The following is a 16124-nucleotide window of genomic DNA, read 5'->3' on the forward strand; positions in this document are numbered from 1 at the left end:
ATTAAAGTAGATCAATCTTTTTTTGAATCTGAGACTTTATAATTTGATATAGTAGAGGGCCAATGGTCCCGTGAGATTTAAATCACACATTGTTAAATCATCACATCTTAAATCCATTTCTGGGAGCATATACTAAGGCATAAATCTTTAAGACATACCCTTCAGAGACAAACACAGATTTGTCCAAGGATCTTCATATAATCATGTACATTAACATACATGTACATACTCTCCCCAGAGTGTCCTCTATGTGTGTGACCCTTGCTCCATCCCATCTCTGCTTTCCTTTCCAGGGTCTTTGCTGATTCAGAAATGTCAGCATTCATGAATGGGATTGGAAATTTTATGTGATGCAGTGGCCCTTGCACGGCTCTGTTAGTGTTTTCTGCCCCCCTGTCAGACTGCCACGGGCTCTCTGCTACCAGGAACCAGGTCTGGTGCACACTCGTACCCCCAGCTACTTGTCTCAACCCTGGAACTCGGTTCTGTACGAACATTTGATGAATAAATGGCTTGTGCCAGTCCAACCAGTTATGCACTTTCATCTGGTTCCTCCTATCCCAATAGCTACTGGAATTAGACATAAAGAAAATGACCTTGGTACCAAATCAACAATGACCCACCCCATGACCCAGAGCTCAGTAACACACAATTTAGCCAAATCCATCAGCAGCATTAGTATTAAGCATCCATCTCACTCCAGATGCATTTTGTCACATAAATAGAAGTGCTTTGGGTTCCTACTCTTAAACAGCATTGATTCTAAAATGTTGGCACTCTTCCTAAGGCAACAATGGCACATGTATCAGAAGTTTGATGAGAGCACAGAAATGCTAAGGACACTGGAGGGTTCAAAGCAGAACTTTCTTTCTGGAAGCAAAGACAGCATGTTTATAGGTTGATGCGAATGATCCAGGAGGAATAGAAAACTGGTGATGCCCTCAGAGAGGAAATAACCATTGATTTGTAGAGTTGTCTTTGGATGGCAGCACAAACCATATCTGGGAACCAGGAGAGAAAGCTGGCAGCATTAGGACAGGTGCCTTGGTTCACAGATGTGATGGGGAAATGAGGACAGGTTCTCTCCTGCAACAGCATCTATCTTCTCAATAAAATGGAACCGAGGCCTTCAGCAGAGAAGGAGAAAGGGAGGGAAGTGCTGGACATTTGAGGAGGGAGGAGAGGTGAAAGAAGTGCTTAAGTCTCAGGTGTCTCAAGGAATTCTTCATATGTTGGGATTATCCACCTCTCCACTTCAAAAAAAGGAGAACAAACTCAAAAAGGATGCCCAACGGCATCCAGTATAAATGATCGTCACTCCAGACATAAGGAGGAATGTAAGGAGTGATGAAGATGAGAAAATTCTAAAGGAAAGTGATACACAATAAAATCTCTTGCTAATCCTCCACTCTCAGTTGAAAGCAAGTGTTTCCTTTAACATCATGAACACATAGAAGGAGCAATCTAGAAGATGACAGTTCTACTATGTCAAACTTTTACATTTTGCCTGATGATATTTGCAATCTAATAGCCCAGAGATTCATTCTGTGAAAATGGCTGATGCTCAGCTTCAGTTTCTACTTAAGCCAAATACTGATTTTAATGCACAGCCACTGTGTCCAAAGTAAGTATTCAGTGCACCCCTCAACAGAGCGTATACAAGTGACTGATGCCACCAAGTTTGGATTAGACTAAGTGAATTACAGAGTATTAGCCATGGAAGGACCCTTGGAGATAGCCTACTTCATCTTACAGATGAGGAAACTGAGTCCAGGGAACCTGCACCACAGCTCTGGCTAACACAGCTGGCAAATAACAGGCAGGGTGCAGATCTAAGAATTCCAGATACTCAGGCCAATGTCTTCCCCATGCTTTACACCAGCATTGACATTCAATTTCTTTCCTGCTAAAAAACCACCTTATTTGTCCTTATACGACAACAGGTGTCACAGTGCCCAAAGCAGCCCTCAAGGCCCATGTGATCTGCACCTATTGACACATGGCACTTCGTTCCCTTTCTGGCCCATTTGATGTCCAGAGAGATCATTTGAGCTTGGCCTCTATAAGACTAAAGGCAAAGGAAGCAAAGTCTGTTTCGAACACAAACCTAAACCATATGTGGAGACACACATGTAAAGCTAAGAATACTGAATTTCAAAGACTTTGGAATAAAAGAGCTTATAACGCCTAAGGAGGCATTAAGCAGAAATCCCCTGAGTAACTCCCGAGAATACAGACGTTAGGGGGCGGGGCACAGAGGCTGTGGAGTCACAGAGCCCTTCCATACCTGTCTGTGAGAGGAGTTATGACAAGCCTGTCAGTGCAGCCCAAAAATTCGTTCTGGTATATGAAAGCCACATCTGTGATGTGGATCTTCATCTTGTCAGCATCTTCATTAAAATAAAATCTGCACTGTTTCAACCATTCAAAGTCTGTAGGGCTCTTGATATGCATGTGACACTGAAATGCAAAACATATAGGTCAAAACTGGGATGAGACCTATTTATTAAGCATGCACATTAGCATTCATGTATACCATAATGTTAAGTAAGCACAACTCAAAGACTACCCGACTCGTTCAGAAATGTCAACTGTGCTGTTGTCCAGCCTACCCCTCCACTGACCAACAAAAAAAAATACTTTAGAAGACATGGGTGTGGGAAAATTCAAGAGAAACCTCTCATTAAGCTTCCCAATTTAAACAGCATGAAATATTTTAATAATACCCTTCTTTCACCCTTAATGCCCGATACCACAGTTCTAGCTATGAAATACTGAGTATGGAAAACACCTTTTGGCATCCAAAGACAGAACCAAGTAGTCTCGTGAGAAAAAAGGCATCACTTGTGATTATGACAAAGTACACTGTTGGTTTTATTTAAGTCCACTAATTATTTTTCCTGGGATTTACAGAGGGCCAACATTTCTAAACCTAATGACAAGTTATTGCTCAGCAGTACTTTTGTCGAATTTTTTAACCAAAATTTTAAGCCACTTTAATCTTTTTCTTCGACAATTAAGAAACCTAAAATTTCCTGGCCCTGTCCAGTGTGGCTCAGCTGGTTAGAGTGTCATCCCATAACCAAAAGGTTGTGGGTTCAATTCCCAGTTGGGAGACATATCTAGGTTGAGATTTCAGTCCCCAGTCTGGGTGCATAAAATCCCCAGTTTGGGTGCACACAGTCCCCAATCCAGGCTCATATGGGAGGCAACCAATCAATGCTTCTCTCTCACATCACTGTTTCTCTCTCTCCCATCCTCTCTCCCTTCCTCTCTTAAAAAAAAAAAAGTCCTCAGGTGAGGATAAATAAAAATTAAAATTACCCTGAGCCCTTTATTTCTCAGAGAGGCAAAGAGGGTGCTTAAATATTAAGAGAGAAGATTAGCACACAACAGCTTGAATGTGCTGCCTTATTTCCATTATATCAAAACCAATCTTTCATAATCTTCTTTACATAATGGGATGAGACACGATCCAGAAAATTATTATGAAAGTAAGAGCGTCTTGCCTCTTATCTAATGTCCTATTTCATAGTAGAGGACAAATTTCTTTTCTTTTCATATTTCCTATTTTCAATATCTACTAAACTCTTTTCCTCCCTGTTCTCTTTTAAAGGCAAAAATCTGTATGACACCTGAATGTCACAAAGTATATTATAAAAGACTATTTGCAGTCAATGACATAAAATGTAGTAAAACTTGTTAAAGCTGTGATTTATCAATAGCCTTAAAGGAAGGACTAAGTGACTCTACCAGCAATACTACTTATCAATTCTGTAGCAAGAAACTGGTAATCTTCAATATCTAAAATGTGCACAAGACAAATGAATGCTTTTCAGGATGCTACATGACATTTTAGTATTTAAAATAATCACATAACGAATTTTAAAATAAAGCCTAATTGCTTCGATAACATCTTAGCAGGGATTATTGGGATATGAATGAAATTTCATCTCAAAACAAAAGAAAACCTGACAAAGAAGCTCGCATCGTAAAAATCCTTCTTTGCCTGAATTTAACCTTTTCATTGAGTTCATTCAAACTAATTCCAGTGGGTAATCACAGACAGTCACCAGTGTGTGCTTTTCAGTACATGCCACAGCACTTCTAAAGCATTTACCAGGTCATCGAAGATATCCCTTTGGTGCACATGAATAGTGATCAAAGTCTCATATTTAACTCGTTCCATGGAACTCAGATCTTTGGTTGTCATGTCGATCAATGTATTCAGTAGCTCCAGGAAGGACTGATTGGTTTTCTGCATGATTTTTTTATCAAACTTGGCATTTCTAAGGGCTTCTTCTGAATCCCGTGTCCATATCATTTGAATTCCTAATAATCCAACCTGAGGGAAATAAAAGGGCTTCATGAGTGTATATGGCACATGGTTGTATTTAAATAGAAATTACAATGTAGTGAATAGTTGTGGTTATTATGCAAATATGATATCAACCTCGAATACATCAATTTGGTATGTCATAACAGAAATTAGGAAAACGCTACTCACACTGTTTACCTGATGACTAAATATGTATAACCTTGTGATGTATCTATAAGTTTTTTCTTACAATTTTAAGTCATTTATTGTTTAAGTCATATTTCTCCCCAGCTAGATTTTAAGTTACTGACAGGGGAAGCATATGTCTTAAACCTGCTCTTCCCAAACCAACACAGTGTTTACGTGCAGTAGATACTTGCAAAATCTTCACTGATCACAATGACTAAGAAAATATTGTTTTCTGTAGTTTAATGCTGAAATATAGTTTTCCTTTTTCTGGCAAAACATATACTCAATACACTTTTATGACTTTTGCACTAAAGAGATTCAGTAAGGAAAAAACTTTTAAATTAAACAAAATATATCAAATGTCTCTACAACACACATGTGTATATATATTTGTGTGTGTGTGTATACATATATAAAACCAAATAACCTACAGTTGAAATCTTTAAGCTTATCTACATTTAGAAAATTCTTATAAAAATCTTAATATTGGTCCAGAGTTAAATAGAAGCCAGCTGTGTAGTTTACAATAGAAAATGTATGAGCTCTAAAATGACTATTCTGTAAAAAACACTTTCCAATTTTAATACACTGACCTGAGCAGGGAAGGAAGAAAGAAATTCAATCAGTTGGAAACCTGTTTCTTGAATATTTTCTGCTGCCTGGCGAATCACATGATGTAATGAGGACTTTGATTCCTCCAAGAGAGAATTAAGCCACACTTCCACATTGCCCTCTGCCATCACGGGTTTATCCAATTCAATCGTCTCACCCTCTCGAGAGGAAATTGACAGAATGCGATCATAGATCTACGTTAGAAGCCAAAGAAATATATAGCTATATTCATATAAAGAATAAATTCCTCCATTGCCCTCATGTCACTGTTATCCTTCCTACAGAAGCTAAGCTACAGATTATAACATAAAAGTCAAAATATGATATAAAATCAATTTCAAAACAGTAGAGAAGTTATCCATGAAAGCTAAAAGGGAATACTAAATCAATTCTAAGTAGTCTATACTTCTGAGGGAAAAACTTGTTTTCTAAGAGAAATATTCAATATAAATGTGATGATCCAAAATCTCTAGTTTCCCCAAATGAAATGAAACTCTCTAAGAGCCTGTCATCCACACTCGCTTATCAGGTTGACATTAGCAATGTCCTGGCCAATATGATCAATGCAAACACCTAACAAGGTAACTCTACTTCTGCACGCTACAGTGTGCTCCTTACAGGAGTTCTTGGTTGCTCACAATGTTTTCTAATTCAATCCCAGTTCCAGATCTGGTCATTTCACTTCAGCTTCCCTGTAGTACAGCATACTGAGTATAGCATGGTGTTTAGGGTTCTAAAGTACCCATTCCAATGGTGCTCTGCCATTCACCGATCATGCGACCTTGGAGGACATGTGTCTGAGACTAAATCTCTTCCCTAAAACTACTCATTAAAAACTGTGCCTTCCCTACTTCTCTACCTGCTTCCCTGCTTGTTCGTGCCAATTTAAAAAATAACACCAACTATAAACTAATTGTGAATATGTATTGTTTTTATTGTTTAGTAAGTGGAATATTGTCCCCTTGATCTCAGAATTAGAACTGAATCCTAAATCTCAGATTTAGACCTGTATTAATGAAGCCAATGAGTACTAAATTTCAGGGTCTCTCACTTACTTGGACCCATGTCAAGGTTCTGAATATAAATTGGTATTTATAATTGCATGAGATTTAGGACCCACAAAACCAGGATCTGCCACTGATTGTAGATATATTATGGCAGAAACAAAAAAAATGAATGCTACTTTAAGAAGTAATTGCTATGAACAGAGGCTAAAAATGAGGAAATTTAAGTTATGTTCAAAGCACAATCAGAGAGTGAGAAGCTTCACCAAGCACCACGAAGTTCTAGCGCTGTAGCAGAAGGATTTGAACATCAAAAAGCACTTTTTGGATAATGCATTCCCCTTTCAACCTACACGTCCTGTAGGCCTACACAAACATTGATTTTTAAACCATTTCCATGTCTTCCTTTCTTCTCTACCCACCCACTTGGTCCAGGCTTTGTTGTAGCAGCTCAGCCTCCGCCATCCTGACTTTGCAGTCATTTCCAACACTGGTCTCCATGCTTCTCTCTATTCTACCACCTACACTGAGCCAGAGAATCTTTCCAAAACACAAATCAGGTCATTGCCTTACATAAAAACCTCCCATGGCTTCTGTCACATGCCCCATGAAGTAGAATTCCATAGTGTGATGCACTTGAATTTTGGGAATCTGGTCTACACCTCCTTCTCCCTTTGCTCATCACTTCCTATTATGAGTCAAATTGTGTCTGCCACTCCCCCCCCCAAAAAAAACTGTGTTGAAGCCCTAAACCCCAGTACCTGTGACTGGGATCTTATTTGGAGATAGAGTCTTTGCAGATATCATTAAGTTAAGATGAGGTCCTGGAAAACAATGGACCCTACCTAATCCAATGAGTGATGTCCTTAGAAATAGAAGGACATTTAGACACAGATACACAGGAAGAACGTCATATGAGGACAAAGGCAGAGACTGAAGTGATGTGCCCACAAGCTGAGAGACACCAAGGGTTTCTAACCACCACGAGAAACTAGGAAAGAGGCATGGAACAGACTCTCCCTCAGAGCCTCCAATGGGAACCAGTCCTGCGAACACCTTAGTTCAGAATTCTAGCCTCCAGAACTGGGAGAGAATAAACTACTGTTGTTTCAATCAAAGACAATCTTGGGAAACTAATATACTCCACTCCCTCACACTTTATACGTGCACTCCTGCCCCACCTCCCCTTGCCATTCCTATGACCAGAACATGTGTCCCTTCTCCACCTCCCTGGCTATGTTTCATTTACCTTCAAAAATCAGCTCAAACACCATATTCTCCTGCAGGAAGCCTTCTCTCACACCCCGTTCACCCAGGTTAGGGCTCCCTGCCAAGCACTTCATGATCTTTGTGTACAATACTAGCACAGCAAGTCAAAAATTACCAACACTTTGTCAAATTTCTCTTGAATGTTGTAGTGCGTAAAAATAACTTCAGTACTATTTAGGATACATTGTTCCTTGGAACCCTGGGTCTAGCATCATGCCTGGCACATAGCAAGGTGCTTGAACTTAAAGGGCTGGCTTTTAACTGTTTACAATGGCTTCTCTCTACCACTGCACTAATTGCACACTATAGACTCCACCAGATCATGAATTCCCGGGGCTTTGTAACCTCCCGTTGTCAGGCATGACATCGGGCACATGGCAGTTGCTCAGCAAGTGCAGACCGCATGGCAGGATGCTAAATGAATGGCACTACAGGTTTGCATGAAGCATTCAAGGGGAACTGACCGTGTCATCAAACTGGTAGTGTCACTTTCCTGGAAATTGTGGGTGAAGGGATGGATCAGAGTACAGGGGTGTCCAACCCATGGCCTGAGGGCCACATGCAGCCCAGGAGGGCTATGCATGCAGCCCAATGCAAAATTGTAAATTTACTTAAAATATTATGAGATTTTTTTTTGTTTTTCTTAGTGTTAGTGCATTTAATGTGTGGCCCAAGACAACTCTTCTTCTTCCAGTGTGGCCCAGAGACACTAAAATGTTGGACACCTTTGGATTAGACAATGTCCCCAGCACCTTTATAAATGTGGTCTCCCTCACATTGAATGATCTCTCTTGGGACCCATACAAGTCCATGATTCTACAAAGTTGTTGGGAATGTTAAAAAGAAAAGGTTTAAATTAAGCATGATGAAATACAGGGAAGATCATCATGCCAAAAACGTCTGAAGCCTGATTAAAGCAATCAGCTTACAGTGGGCATTCTGTCTAGTCAAGGCACTATTTTATGAGCAATTGGTTTCTTTGTTTTATTGAATTTCTAAACAGTTAACTTGACATATAAAACCATGAAAGCTACAGACAATGCATTCTTCATCACAGTTAAAGTACTGTTATTCAAATGTACACTCTGGATATTGTTTTTAAAAATCACATAGTTCTAAAGGTAAATTGGGCCCAAAAGTTTGCTTTTAGTCACTGGCTTAGACTTAGTGGCCAGGGAAGCAATGTTTTGTAAACAGAACGTTGGAGAACCATTTAATAAAGACTGCAGAGATCCTAAGATATAGCAGTGGCTGGACAGTGATTAGAATTAGGCGAACCTTTTCATGGAACTTGACAGTTTTAATGTTGTCAAACACATTCAGCAAATGGGCTTGTATAGTGTGTGGGTCCGAGGCCTGGCCCAGAATCTCCAGCAGGGCCGGGTCTGAGACAAAGAAGAAGCGAGGAAAGCAAAGTCGTTTTCTCTCCAAGTATCTAAGTGGGAAGGGAAAAGATAAAATGCTGTAAACACACAAAGCAAGACTCTAGACATAAATTATTCTGGGTGGGAAAAGAGGGAAAAATTTTGAGACAATCTGAACTTCCTACATCCCGTTCAGTGTTCTGGTTTTGCTCTCCTTACTGATTCTGCCAGGGAGTATTCCACATTCCAATGGGGAAACAATTTCCCTTGCCAGAACTGCAGGAAGAATTTCTTCATTCTTCACAACTGTACTGTATGCATTTGACTTAATCTAAAAAATTGCATGCTTTCTTGTAGAAAATGGGAAAAATACACACAGGACGTGTTTGTTTTGTTTTGTTTGGAAACACAGCACTGTCAGGTAAAGGGTGCTGCGTTCACGGAACGGCATCTTTAAAAATCCAATGAATCCATCACCAAAGAAGAAGCAAAATCCAGCTACAAATGAGCTCAGCAAAAGGCCTTGGCTCTGCTCTCCGCCTCCCAGAGTTACAGAGACCCGGCCAGTGCTTCCATCATTGTCCTGCTTCCAACCACACTTCTGTTTCTCCGTTTGCTTTATTTTATGATAATTCCTTATGTTATGGGTATTTTTTCTGTTCTTCTCTCTCATACCTATGCTTCTGTATCTTCATTTTCCAACACATTTTGATATAATTAATGCAGTTTTAATTGCAGTTTCTTTTTGAAATCCTACCATACTTTTAAACTCTGGGTTTTTTTTTTATTTCTAGTCTTTCATTTGTATTCAATATCACTTATTTCTTATTTTTTATTTGTATTATTTATGTCTCCTATATAAAATAATGAGAGAATTATTTTTATTTCATAGAAGCAGAATTCTCTTCTTAGTGTTTTTATGAAAAGACTACCTGCATGAGAAGCGGAAGCCAGGTGGCAACCTCAGGGGCATAAACGGGGAACTCTTGTTAGTCCGTGTTTAATCAACCACTAGACTTTTGTCCAGTGGGGTGTCCAGGATGAGGGTCAGAGCTAAATTCCTCAGCACAAAAGAGAGGAATTTTCTCAGGCTCTGAAAGAGGCAAGGAAGGGAAGGTCATCTAGGGAGAGGCCCGTGGTAGTGAGGAACTTGGGAAGGAAATGGGCAGGTCTCAAGTGCTGACAGTGGGTGAGCTTGCTGTGTGTGTTGCCATCTTCCCCTTCGACTCACACAGAATATTTACTAAAATACACATTATGAGCTAGTAGTCTCTGGGCAGTTTGGATGTATTCACTTTGAGTATGTCCAAAAGCACAAAATCTGTCCTCAAAGAGAGAGAAGGATAAAAACAGAGGCTGCCCAAAGAGTCTCCTCTTATATACCCCCTCATTTTCTTGAAGTCTTACTTTAATGCTTACAATGTTTTATTTTGTTTGCACTAGCTTTTTACATTCCTTACTTTAAATGTTAACATTATCATTTTGAATACCCTAATCCTTCTTATTTATATAACTTTGATTTTTATTCTTATTAACTTCCTTGCCAATTCCTGACCATCACTTGCCTAGTCTGGTACTGCTCATGAGCCAGGTCATGTTTTCTGTCCGTCCAGATCAAGATGGAGGGAGGCACGCAGAACATAACAACCAGACCTCTGTTTCAAAGTAGAAGAGACAACTTATTCCTGATCCCTTCCATCTGTGCAGACCCTCATCAGCATCGGTGAGAGGGTCTTGTTTTTGTGTAAATATTAGTACTCAAGTGTCTATACTGGGCTTACATATTTTGGCTCATAACTTCTCCTTGGTATCAGGTGCAAAAGCCAAGGGGAGCTCAGTAACAAGTGTGCGTAATTTCAGAGTAGACTTTTTCTCTGAGTAGTTATGAAATATTGACATATTATCAAGTGACACAGTAGAGTGTGTCCATAAGAAGAAGAAAAAATGAAGTAAAAAAAGAAAACTTGAGGGTGTGTGTGTATATCCTTGCAGTTCTGTGTCTCTAGAGAACCCTGACCAATACAATAATCAATAGTTTACCCAAAGCTTCTCCATACATACTGACAATTCTGAAGAGATTAACAGCTTAGAAGGGGTGATATTTAAAAGCCTGTGTATTTGTTATAAAATAATTCCTGGAAATGAAATGTACATCATGGTAACTATAGTTAATGATATGTATTACATATTTGAAAGTTGCTAAAAGTAGATTTTTAAAGTTCTCATCACAAGAAAAAAATTGTAACTACAGGCAGTGATGGATGTTATCTAGACTTATTGTGGTGATCATTTTGCAATATATAAAGATATCTAATCATTATGTTGTACACCTGAAATTAATATAATGTTATATGTCAATTCGAACTCAATAAAAAGTAAAAAATAAAATAAAAGCATGTGTAGATAAATGTTTCTACAATAGTATTAATTAACATATTTCTATTTCCACAATTTTATCTTGACTCTCCAAAGGGGAAAAAAGAAAACTTTTTATTACTCTTGGAATTCACACAGCCTCCATATACATAAGAGTGTTCTGCATACTGATCTTGTTTCTGTATAATCTTGACTCTTTGTGCACACTACAAATTGTTCAAGCTGTTCTTGGTTCAGTGTAATGAAATCGGTTGGTTCTTCAGATATTTTTTCAAGAAGGATACCGGAAAAATAGGTGCATTATTTTTTACAAGCGAGGACTGCATGAGAACATTTGCAAGATCTGGTCCCAGTAATGAAAGGTGTCTTAAATGCTATACTTCCAACATCAGGACAAATCTAATAAATGCTTGGAGACACTATAAGGCTCCAAACTATCAGTTTTATCTGTGCAACATTGGGCGTGAATTAGTTCTCAGCAAAAGAAAACTGACTTGGCTAATTCTGTCTAATCTCTCTGGTCTCTTCCACCTCTAGGATGCTAAGAGAGCCTTCAGAGAGCAGTGAACTTACCCGGTGAGGGATTTCTGGCATAATTCCAACTGGTCCAGCAAGTGTGGTAATAGCTGCCCCATAGTTTCATCTCCAACACAACACTGAACCACGTTTGGCATTTCATGCGCCCGATTCATGATCTTCACCCAAGACTTATCGATATTGGAAAAGCGTTTGGCTTCCTGTAAGAATGAGGTGAGAAAGCACACTAGGACACGTCTGTGATCTCAAGTACAGAGCCTTTCACGTACTTTCTGCTAAGGCCAGATTTCTGACTAGTCTGGATACCCCAGCTTTACATGCCTGAAATGTCACATGGGTTCCAGCTCAATTCTCCTTGTGCTTTTTGCACCTACTGCCCTTTTTCCTAAATAAGAATCTGTAGCTCACCCCTCATACCCCATTATGTTAACTAAAATCAGGAAACAGATACAAAAGTAATAATACAATATGGGACAATTTGGAAGGAAAGGACATTCCTAATTGTCTCTACCAGTTATCTCTAAATGAAAGAATTTTTTCATTTTTCAAATTTGCTACACTGAGCATTGAATTGCTTGTGTATTTAGAAAATAAAATAATAAAAATAAGATACACAATTAATTTTAGCATAATGTTAACACTGCAAATTTTTATAAAATACTTTTGGGGGGGAAATTCAAAATGTGCAGATTATTTTGAGAAAGTAGGAATGACTTTTATTTTCATCATTAAAGCTTTATTTGTTCAATGAGCATGTACCATCAAATATGAGAACAAGAAACCCCACCTAGCTCCTAGCATGAACAGTAGTGCATGCAAGTTTCCCTTCTTAAGTCCAATTTGAGATTCTTTTCCACCCATCAAGAAGAAAAACACAATGCAATATGAAAGCAAAAATAAGTAAATAAACACTTAAAATTTCAGTGTATACATATATTCACTGATAGCCAAACAATAAATCAGCTAATAGATCTGCCCTCTACAATTAAACTGAAAAGAAACCAAAGAGAAAGCTAGACACCCAAGAGATCACTCACCATAATCATGCCTCTAAAACTCAAATGTACAGTTAAAATGTTAGAATTTTGCAAACAAGTCAAGGTAATTAAATAAGAATCCTTGAGATTAGGTTTTAAAATTTTTTTAATATCTCAAAATACAGTCTATATCTACCTAGTGAGATGATTATACTTTGAAGAGAAAAACACACTCAATACTTGAGAAGAGGGCCTTTTTGTTTGGGACCTTTTTTCCGACAGATTTCCACCCCTCAATTTTACAGTTCAGATATAATTAGATATATTGTATAGTGTGAGTTATTTTAAACTGTCAGTAGTAGAACAAATTATCCCACCATTGTTAAGATAACTACTCCATAATTCCACACTGTTCCAAAGTCTACCTTCAAATTATCTGAAGTATATCAATTATGCAGGGATTCATTCTTTTTTTTTAACCTCCCATTTCCTATAAAACCTCACAGCTTTGTAGCATTTGTACTTTGATTCTCACACCCCTTCTTTTCCATAATTACTCTCTCTTTGAAAAGCAGTTCAACAGCAACTACAAAAAAATTGGGGAGGTGGTGGCTCAACAGAAGTTGAATTACATTTTTAAAAGAATTATTAGTTATTAGTTCTCTAAGTTAAACACAAAATGAGATCATTTTTTAAAAATTCTGAAACCTTAGGAAGCTGCTTGGCAATATCTCCTCCCACAAAGACGGCTTCTAAGTAAATCCACAGGTTTTGCACCATCATCCAGTTCTCGATGATGTCTGTTGAGTTGGAAAGTAACTGCACCCATTTTTGGATCTGGGCTTTGAATGGCATGTTGTACCTAAAACAGGAATTACATTCAGCATTTAGGGTTTTGTGATGGTTTCATTTTACTGTTGTTGTTTTCAAATAAAAACGGGTTTTAAATATCCTAATTTTTACCTATTTCTTTACAACTCTAATTATGTCGCTGGCTTGTAAAATGATGCTACCAAGTGATTAAGTCACCACCATTGGTTGGACATTGTCAGGCTAACTTTTTCCCTTTTGATCCATAGCACAGAGCAGTGGGAGACGTGTCCCCTAAGGAGCAGAGCAGGTATGAGGTTTCACTCCCCCGGTCTGCCACAGTAGTATAATTCTGGCCCTTGCTGCTGCAGCCAGCAGAGGAATGTTCTTGCTACTGAGCTTCTGTGTAGTTCCGTGGCAACAGAGATTTTGTTTTATTCATTTTTCTTCATAGCACCATAAAGAGCACATGGCACATAGTAATTGTTCAATAAATTTATCTTGAATGGGTATTCCTCACACAACTCTGTGGATTTGATGTCACGAGTAAGCAAGTTTCTCCAACCCTCACACAAATAGTTTTCACTTAATTTACATATGTGCCTTCTCTCCCTCCTTAGGGTGTGTCATCTTCCATCTGTCCCCCATTCTGATTGGGTATGAATAGTAACTCAATTCCTTAAATCTCACCAACCCCTAAGTTGTTCAGACTTACTGTTACCGATGATCCAAATCTCCAAAACCTATTTTTGAGAGTATTTTTATTTTATCTTTTATTGTTGTTCAAGCACCGTTGTCTTCTTTCCCCCCCACTACTGCTCCTCACCCTGCCCCATCCATCCCTGCCTCCCACCCTCAATCCTATGCTCTTTGGCTTTGTCCATGTGTCCTTTATATATGTTCCTTGATGACCCTTCCCCTATTTTCCCCCATTAGCCTCTCCCTCTTCCCCACTGGCTACTGTCAGTTTGTTCTTTATTTCACTGTCTCTGATTATATTTTTCTTGCTTGCTGTTAGGGAACCTTAGGGCACTGTTGGTGGGAATGCAGACTGGTGCAGCCACTGTGGAAAACAGTATGGGATTTCCTCAGACAACTAAAAGTACAACTGCCTTCTGACCAAGCAATTCCACTGCTGGTATTACCCTAAGAATCCTGAAACACCAATTCAAAAGAACCTATGCACCCCAATGTTCATAGCAGCACAGTTTACAATAGCTAAGTACTGGAAGCAACTTAAGTAAATGAATCAGTAAATGAATAGATCAAAAAACTATGGTACGTTTACATAATGGAATACTATGCAGCAGAAAGAAAGAAGGTGCTCTGACCCTTCGCAACAGTGTGGATAGAACTGGAGAGCATTATGCTAAGTGAAATAAGCCAGGTGGTGAGAGAGAAATATCATATGATCCCACCTATAAGTGGAACCTAATCTAAAACCTAATTTTATATTCCAGAGTATTTCAAACACGTAGATGCACCCAATAAATAAAAAGAATAAGAATTTTTTAAAAATTATCCATACACGTATACACTGAAAAAAGAGTGGCATTTTAAAGAAAGTATACTAATATGTATCTCATTGATATCCACAGTCTACGTGATTACCATGTATCGAAGAAGATCCTAGTGAACAGAATTATTTCAGAAAGAGCAAAGGGAAGCCATGAACCAAGGAAATGCAAGTCCCTGGGTCTGAGGCCAAAGCGGGACGGCTTTGCTGTTACTGTCAAACAGTGTTAGACTGGTACCAGCCTGTACCATTTTACTTTTCTTTATGAATTAAATCCACTATCTTGGTCATGAAAGGATATACACTTCTAGTCCGTAAACTTGTTGGCAAAAGCTTTTCCAGGTAGAACAATTATGTTGAAATTCAGCATAATTTTCCCCCGGGACGCTAGAGCCTGCTGAGCTGTCAGCTGTGTGGCGGGCTTGTCAGCAGCCAAGTTGAAATGTTCCACGAGATCCACTTGGCTAATTGCATAGTTGCGTTACTTTGTCTAATAGACAGTCTCAGACACACTCCACAAATACAGGATAATGAAATAAAAACAGTAATATGCATGCTGTGCCAAAGGACTGAGTAAAAAATCAGTATTGTTAATATGGACTACATTGTAGGAAGGGTACGGTTGCATTTTTTAAACATTGATTTCCCTGGAAATGCTTGGTCTTATGGTTCCTAAATCCCAGGAAAAGATGGAGTTCCTCCTACCTGTTGCTCAGCAGGGAGCCCAGCAGCATCAAGCTGTCCTCCATGTTGGCGATGATTTCCGAGGTGCTGTCTCCGCGCAGAAGGAGTTCTCCGCGGGCTTTAAAGCTGCCAAATGTGAATGTTTTGGTGTCCCACTCATTAATCACTTGCTTCAGCTTTTGCTCGATGTCTCTCTCTTTTACAGCGCCGATACAGATGTCCTATTAAAATGGCATTGTATCATCTGAAAGGCACACAGCCTTCTCTGATAGTCTATGTTCAACGGAGGTCTCACCTTCACTCTGCTTCATAGGTACCCATAAATACTCATATTCCCAGAACTAAGCTGCAATATAATACGTGGTATTTGTGTATGTACTTGCACAAATAGAGAAGGAGGTGGAGATAATACTAATTAGCTGAGCCATAATTTAAAAAAAAAATTCCCACCAAATTATTCCAGAAAGA

The 16124-nt window shown here is 38.8% G+C and overlaps 1 protein-coding gene across 1 annotated transcript in view; it reads right to left on the reverse strand.

The window, feature by feature from the left end:
• DNAH5 (dynein axonemal heavy chain 5) overlaps nucleotides 1-16124 on the reverse strand; it is a 196427-nt gene that overhangs the window by 114246 nt on the left and 66057 nt on the right. Inside the window, 7 exon segments of the mRNA XM_045847800.1 lie at nucleotides 2288-2460; nucleotides 4121-4345; nucleotides 5101-5313; nucleotides 8671-8827; nucleotides 11706-11869; nucleotides 13355-13508; nucleotides 15678-15877. Of these exon segments, the coding sequence (XP_045703756.1) occupies nucleotides 2288-2460; nucleotides 4121-4345; nucleotides 5101-5313; nucleotides 8671-8827; nucleotides 11706-11869; nucleotides 13355-13508; nucleotides 15678-15877 (1286 nt within the window).

Source organism: Phyllostomus hastatus, unplaced genomic scaffold, assembly GCF_019186645.2.
Source record: "Phyllostomus hastatus isolate PE091 unplaced genomic scaffold, TTU_PhHast_1.1 phas_contig_58, whole genome shotgun sequence".
NCBI classification, from domain to species: Eukaryota; Metazoa; Chordata; class Mammalia; order Chiroptera; family Phyllostomidae; genus Phyllostomus; species Phyllostomus hastatus.